This window comes from Cygnus olor, chromosome 3 (assembly GCF_009769625.2).
Source record: "Cygnus olor isolate bCygOlo1 chromosome 3, bCygOlo1.pri.v2, whole genome shotgun sequence".
NCBI lineage: Eukaryota > Metazoa > Chordata > Aves > Anseriformes > Anatidae > Cygnus > Cygnus olor.
The window spans coordinates 12,005,804-12,013,939 of NC_049171.1; the positions used below are offsets into that span (position 1 = coordinate 12,005,804).

General features: G+C 39.6%; 1 protein-coding gene across 1 annotated transcript; it reads right to left on the minus strand.

Moving 5' to 3' along the window:
- Positions 1–282: 282 nt before the first annotated feature.
- MSGN1 (mesogenin 1) lies at positions 283–792 on the minus strand. The gene has a single exon (XM_040550853.1). The coding sequence runs from the start codon at positions 790–792 to the stop codon at positions 283–285; it is 510 nt and encodes a 169-aa protein (XP_040406787.1).
- Between the last annotated feature and the right edge of the window lie 7,344 nt (positions 793–8,136).

Consider the following 8,136-nt stretch of genomic DNA (forward strand, 5'->3'; position numbering starts at 1 on the left):
TTCTCAGAAGCTTATTATTATTAGAAAAAAAAATGATAAAAGCAAAAAACAAAACTTCCATCTCAGCGACTTGTAGCTCAGCTTTAAGGCAATCCTACATCACCTTCCAGCATTGTGTCCTATGTACACCAGTGACCCTTGCTCCCCCTCCCTCTTGCTCCTCTGGCACCCAGTGTCACAATACTCCGGTGAGGAAGAAATTTTGCTGGTTTTGTTTGTTGTTTGGAAAGGCTCTTCCACAAAAGAGCCAGGGGGCAGAAGGACAGGTGTTCCAGGTGGGGTCTATGTGCGCTTGACGCTGTTGAGGAGCTCCGTCAGTTCGCTGATGTACTTGATGGTGTACTTCAGGGTCTGTATTTTGGTGAGGGGCTGGCCCCGCTGGCTGTAGGCAGGGGGCAGGTAGTTGCGCAGCGTGTGTAGTGCATCGGCCAGGGTCCTCATCCGCAGCTTCTCCCTTTCGCTGGCCTTCCTTCGGCGCTGGGCCGACATCCGCACCTTGGTGCCCTTGGGCAGCCGGGCCTGCCCGGGGCTGGGCAAGTAGGCAGGGGGGAAGTCCACCAGGCCGTATCCCACCAGGCTGCCGCCACCATAGGGGGTCTCCGCTGCTGCTGGGCAAGGGGACGAGGAGTAGGACTCAAAGGATGGCGTCGGAGACAAGCTGTGTGGAGAGGAGACGGGGTGCAGCTCGAAAGCCCCGGTGGCGTTTTTCCAGTCCCAGGAAGATAAACAGACAGAGTGCTCCGAACCCAAAGCATTTTCCATATTTATCAGCGTCTCGTGCAATTTGTCCATCCTGGAGGAGCGTACGGGAGAAGCAATTCCCGCTGCCCGCCAGCAAAGGCTGGAGCCGCTGGCTGCGGAGACCTTTTTATGATGGAGGAAGGAAAGTGACAAAGTGGGAACGTGGGTTTGGCGAGGGGAGTTCAAAGGAGCACCACAAGTGCTAAGATGGAAAATGAACTCCTGATGTGCTAGCTTCTTCTCAGTGATAATTATCAACCTTCAGCTAAAAAGCCTTTAAGCTAACAGGCAACAGTGAGAAAGGAGGAAAAAAAGATTATCTTCTTGCGACTAAACCAATTAAGGCTGCGCATCAACATTTAACGTTGTGCTGGGGGGATAAGTGTTGGGAGAGGAAAAAGAAAATTAACAATTTTGCAAAACTGTTAGCAGATAGAGAGTTTAAAGATAGTGAGCGTTAACACAGCCCCTGAATTTCAACCATCGAGCCCTGTATTCTGTGTAACTGAAAGCAATGGCACTACAGCAGTGATGATTTGATCCATGCAGATTGCAGCTGAGGTAGTCTCTCATTAAAAGTGTCTTAATCATGGAAGTCAGAGATGGTTGGCTTGTATTTTGGTGTGTTACGGCTCTGTGGATTTCTCTTCTCATTAGATTGTCATTTCTCTCTGGATCATTTGGTTTTCAGAAGATTAAAGGAGAAAAGCAAGGTATTCCCTGTAGTTTGCAAATTTATTTGTCATTTTAAATCATGGGTTGAGAGGCAAAGAGGAAATTTATAATTGTAAACAAAGTCAAAGTCCTATTTAAAAAGAAGTTGTATGAGGATGAAAAATTTTCTTTGAAAAAAAAAAATGTCTAGGAAATAAAATAAATGCAAACTTTGGTCCCAGACATGGGTTTTATATATAAATTTAATACAAACTAGTATACAGATTAGACATGAAGGAGAAGACTAGAAGCTATTTCTTAAAAAAGTCCTACCTCTAGGAATCTGTACTTCTGCCAAAAAAAATAATAAATAAATAAATAAAAAATCCAGCACTGAATGCAACAGTGAAGTTCTATGTTAAGAATTTCAACATAAAATGCACGTCTACACTCTAAATTAATAGCATTAATAATGAGCACTTTTCATCTGTAGGCCTCAGAAGAGTTTACAGTGATGATTAATGATCTCTGTTACTCTGGGGAAATGGATAAGCATAGTCAAGGAGGAACCTGCCCAAAAACACACAACAAATCATTAGGAGAGGCAGGAAAACCATCCAAAACTATTGGGCTCTGCACCCACTGAGCAGCTCAGCTGCCAGCCGTGACTTTGTATTGGCTCATAATGGAAGCAAAATATAATATATAATGAAAAGAAGGGGAGAGAGAGTGCCAACCTAAAGGAAACAGAAAAGTAGGGTAGAATTTATTTTAGAGCTTCTGTGTAATGATCTCTGTGTGCTCCATAATCCACTCTGAAAAATGGGGAGAAATGCCTCCAAATGGCCCGTAGCCAAAGCAAACTGGAATACACCATTTCTTTGTGATTGTGAAATCCTCACTGCAATCACTAAGAGAGAAAAAATTATGTGCATTTAAATTAGGGGCCAATTCAATACTCGCTGAAATAGTTTGGAAGGCTTTTACGGATTTTTGTTGAGATTGGGATCAAAACATTGGGAAGCAACTTGCAGGATACTTACTGATTTTATGTAGAGGTGAATAAGAAGGATCCACAAAGTGAAAGGTTTTAGCATTTTAACCCGGTCTGAGATGGTTTGACTCTGATGAAGTTTCCATGCGGAAACTTAGGGCACAGCTTACCGCAGTCAGGATTGCTTTGGGTTTTATGGTTAGCCAGTGGTGTTCTGATCTCCTATTTGTTCTCTCTTTAAGGAAAATGAGTTGAAATATTCCTTAGAATCACAAATTCCTGCTACAAATTAAAATTAAGACAAGATGAGCGACAGATACTTTCTGTGACTTCACTGAACTGAATGAGCTTCACTGAGCATCATTTTGATGGTCACCTAGTCACAAGCTAGAAACGAAATCTAATTTAGCATATGTAGGAGACTCATTTTTGTCCTAGGTAAAATCTCTCACCAACTTTTTTTCTCTTACCCTTCCAATATTTGTATTTCATACTGCCTTCATAGTCTGTGTATAACTGCATATATATACACATGAACCATTTTCTCCATGGTTTTTGATTTTGGAATCCAATGTTAAGCTCTTAAACATGGTCAAATTTAGAAGCAGAAATTTCAACAAATCACTTGTTTGCTGTCTCTAAACAATTCATGCTGACAGTTAATTTATACCTTCAATCTATGGGTAAATGATGGAAAATATTGTTTAGATACCAAAAAGAGAAGGAAAAAACTGCGCTTGTCCAAGATACCATTGCTGTAAATGACTGTACACAGTCAGATTTCATCTCTGTATTTTTATATGTAGAGATTTGGGATGAAATTAGCCAGGGGAAAGTAATATAAATTATAACATTATCTATTTGTTGCTATTTTATTGTATCTTCTGGGTAACTAGAGCTACCAAGGCAGGATATTAGAGTATGTAGACATCTGATCTGATTGCATGAAAAATCTATCTTCTAAGCTTATGCTCTTATGAACTGCTACATGGGAAAGGAACATTTACAGGCTTTTCTATATTAATAAATAAACGGGACTAATGCTCACACTTGAAAACTGCCTTGCAGTTGTGCTTTCTCTTTCCTTACCAGCATGCTCCCAGGCACCATTTGAGCTTGGAACCAACTAGTCATGTGCTAGACATTGCCGGACTGGCTCAGGGGATGACACCAAGGACATAGGGAGAGACAAAGAGAGTTTACCTGTATGAAAGCAAGCTCCTTTTCAGAGCCAGAGAATAAGCTGCAACACTATTTGCTCTACTGGCATAGATGCAGCCAGAGGTCTGATTTTGAGAAATAACCTCCCATTTCTACCCACAGCCCCCAGGTTTCCGAAATGTACTCACATAAGTGTGCCTAGGTTTTGGCCAAATTGAGAAGCTTTGTAAGGTCTCTATCCATGATTCCTGAATGATCTACAACCTAAATAAGTCAACAGAGTGTCGTGGTATTTGGCTGTTCTTGGATTAGTTAATTTTGGACAGCAGCTATGTCTCCACCCACAACATGAGAACCATCAGTTGGGAAATTATCTCACAAAGTAGTGAGACAATGATAACAGGAAAATACGTTTATATTTATATATATATAAATATACTGGCAATGGTAGAACTGTTCCAGTGTTCTTTTATACAGGGCTTTTTAAAGTATGATATGGAGGAAGGCATGGCTATGGGCTGAATACCAGGTTTATTCTTCTGTACCCTGGGACTATTTGATACTCTCCTGTTAAAGAACTAAGAAAGTCTAATATTTTGGGTGACACCTTCCTAGAATGTAAAAAATATGCAATGCAAAAAATGTTTGCAATCTTTATTTTATTTTATGTCTCACAAATTCTGGGAAGTCACTTTTTGTCAGTAATGCCAAAACACTGAAGGGTAGTGAGATATGAGTCTAACAACAATGAAATACTCACTGACACTTAAAAAAATGATAAGGGATTTTCTGTTTGACAGTTTTGATTTCCATTTCAGTAATTTATTCTGCAATATAAAGGCTAACATCTCAATCTTCATCTCCTTTAAAATGAAAGTTTCCCCACTCAGATTTCTGCATTCATTACAGAACGAAGGAGAAACATGTATGGACCAAACCTTTTTCTATTAAAAAAAGGTATAGATTAGAATATTTTTTAGTGCTTCTCTACATGTCTACTTTGGCATTTAATTTAAAAGAAGTTGTCCAAATAATCACTGTCATGCACAATTATGATAGGTAATGAATTTTTAATGTAGTTATTTAAGGACAGATCTATATTTTTCTCTATACAAATCTAGAGTAGATTTTCACCAAGTTGTGAGATCGGTAGAGGAAACAGACTTGAAATGATAAAAAAAATCATATTGAATGGGAAGTATGCAAGCTAAAACTGAGTAAACATGAATAAATGTATTTTGGTAACACTAATCCCTCAGCAGTCAATCTCCTTGAGAGTTAGGACAGAAGTCCTATCAATGTATTGCAGACCATACAAATAGCCTTGTAGAGCACTTAGATGATGTTATTTCAACTTGCAATCTGTACCATAGGGAAAATAAAAATCTATATCTGCAAAGCTTTTAAAGTTGCTTCATCTCTTATTTAACCAGAAGTTTCACAAGTACTAGGTGCTGTGCCTCCCACTCGTTGTGGAGGTGGCTGTTACAGTCCTGCTTTGCACAGATTTGGCTGCCCATACATATATAGAATGTGGCATGAGCAGCTGCAGGTCGCATGACTTCAGCAGACACAGCAGGTGTTCAACACTTCTGAAAAGTAGCATTGAACACCTCGATTTATGCCCAAGCTTGCAATATAGGAAGGAAAGGATCACCACATTTGTTATCAAGAGTCACATTAGCCACCGGGTGATGCTTCTCTTTTTTAAGGCTTTTCCTTAATTTGGATAGAAACTATTTTTTTTTTTTTAATGAGTTGAGTTTGAGGCTTTTTTGTAGTTGTGGAAGAGGATCCAATCTCAACTGAACTAAATAAAACTTATAAAACTTGAATATAAGCAAGCCAGACTGTCAGCAAATATAGATTTATTTATATATTTATTTATATTGAGGTCAATATGCCAAAGAATGTGCAAGAACAGCTAGCTGCAATTCCCGGAGGGAAGGAAGTCAGTGAGAGAACCAGGACTGATCCTGAGTCCACACCTATAAAAGGGAGCCCACAACCATCACTGCAATCCATGAAAACAATGTGCAAATTGGATCCCTAGCTGTTATCACCACCTTTGGCCAAACAAACCCAGTGTTATTCATTTGTAGCAAGAGCAGAAAATTGTGAGTTCTAGTGCTGTTTAAAATCCTGCCTTACACTTTTAAACCCTTTAGTGCTCTCAACTCCAAAACACCAAACTAAGAGCCTGGTGATGGAGGAGAAACACACAACTATCATTGATTTCACCAGGGCTTTGCACAGGGACAAGGATCTCTCCACAGTTGCCCTGGTAGGATCAGGACCTATCTATTTGCTTTACATCCTCACATGTAAGTATTTGATCCTCCAAATAGTGGCAGTCTCTGTTGACCAAAAAGTGACATCAGCTCCGCAATTCATTTAAAACATCTGATCTCCAAGCAACTGGCTTCCTAGATGAAAAGGCCTACGTGTCGAATTTACACCTATCCACCTTTTAAGTAGGGAGTTTATTACCTAGTGGTTTTCAGCTGATTTTTCAGGAATGTCTTTTTAATACCCCTGTTAACAGAAGTTGAAAGGAGGTTAGGCTATGTGGTTGGTCTTTAATGTCTACTGGTTACTTCAGCCAGAAGGAAAGGGAAAAACTGGGGGAGGAATGGGAGTCTAATGAGATTTATTTTGCTCAGAAAATGAAAAGTAAGAGGTATTATCAAAATAAAATAAGCTTTTTAGGTGGGAGAGCTCAATTATCTCTTAGTGCAGATTTATTGTATCAGCTTTCACATTAGTTTTTAGAAAAAAATGTCTACTGAAATTGAGTTGATGTATTTCAAAGTTTTTCATGGGAGAGGTGGAGGGATACCTGTTGTAACTACTAAGATCATAAGCAATAGCTCCTTTCTACCCAAACACATAAGTTCAAGTTGCATGAATGATAAAGTACAATATAGTTTACTTCCAAATGTTTCTTATACTATCTTCATGAACACCCTCATGATTGTTTTTGCCATATCTGATAGTGGTTTCACAGGGCTATTTTAAAAATTGAGACAGCATGCAAGGGTCCCAGAAAAAGTTCAAGATTGGTACTATTGATTTCCTATTACTACATTGATTCTTTGTGCCAACCTCTAAATGGTTCATTATGCAGCATGATGAATTTTCAAAAACTCCCTAATTCTTATGAGAAATTCCAATAGCTGGGAAATTAGCATTAAAATCTCAGTCGTGATTATTTCCAGTTCAGTTGCACAGCTGAAGCTGAATGTTTGTGAAGCAGGCCATTTTTCAAATGCTGTGATTACATTTCTTCTCAGGCTGTTACTTTTCATCCAGCATACCTCACTGGGATCTGCTCATTTCTCCCTCCTCCGTGTCTGAGCACTGATGTGCAGAATTGCTGCTCGCTGCTATTAGAAACCACGTTTCATCTCAGTGCTAAATGAAGTTATGCTCTGAGCACAGCCTGCAGTTCAGTTTAATAGTTATAAAACAGATCGATAGTCTACAGTAAGAGAAAATGTAGAAGTGTTAGATTAGAAATATTATTTAGCTCTTACATATTTCCCCTTCTGAAATAAAGTGTTGTGTGCGTGTTGCAAGCTACCTTTCCCAAGCGCGTGGTTAACCTGTGGGTGAGGATCATTGATTTTAAACATCAGTTATACATTTCTTGGCAAGTTGCTAAATCTTAATTTTAATCACAGTCATTTCCACAAAAAATGAGTCTGTCCTTCAGTCCATTGATTAATAGGAACAGCATTAAGTACTTTTTTTTTTCTTTTTTGCATTTGCTTTGAATGCTTCCATGAATTTTGCCTCAGAAATTAAACTTGAATACATTTGAGTGAAATTGCTCTTATTTTTAACAGATAAACTGCACACACAATAGGATTTCAAATTATATCAAATTGGGGGAAGTAGTTAATATATTGGAGGGCAGAGATGACATCCAGAAGGACTTGGACATGCTGGAGAAAATGATTTGTGAGAATCCTCAGAAGGTGCAGGGAGAGCGAATGCAAACTCCTGCAGCAGCCAGGATAACCCCACTCAACAAAACAGGCCCAGGGTGACTGGCAAGGAAGCAGCTTTACAAATGAAGACCTGGGGAAGAGGGTGGGTTGACAATCTGGAGCAGGTCCAGCAAAGGGCCCCCAAGTTGGAGCACACAGCGTGTGGGGAGAGGCCCAAAGAGCTGGGTCTGGAGCTGAGAAGGATCAAGGGAGAGCTGATGACTGCCAGCAGCTACTTGATGGGAGAGAGAAAAGAGCAGCCAAGCTCTTTCTTTGCAGAGATTCACAGTGGAAAAAGAGACAATGAGTATGTCAAGTGCTGAGTCTTAAGAGCTTTCAGCCTTTCAGTGGCTTCTTACAGGTTTCTCACTGTACTTCAGGTGATACAGGACACCAATACTTGTATTTTTTTTTTTATTAGAATTTTAGAAGTTTGTTCTTGGGTGATAAGAGTATAAGCACACAGGATTGTATTCTCCACCACTTGAAGATCTTGTTCCCTTTCTCTGTCTCATGATCAGCTTTCAGTTTCTGTCTCTTCTAATTTTTTCCACTTCAACCTTTCTGTCTGTGACTAGATATTATTTCTTCTCC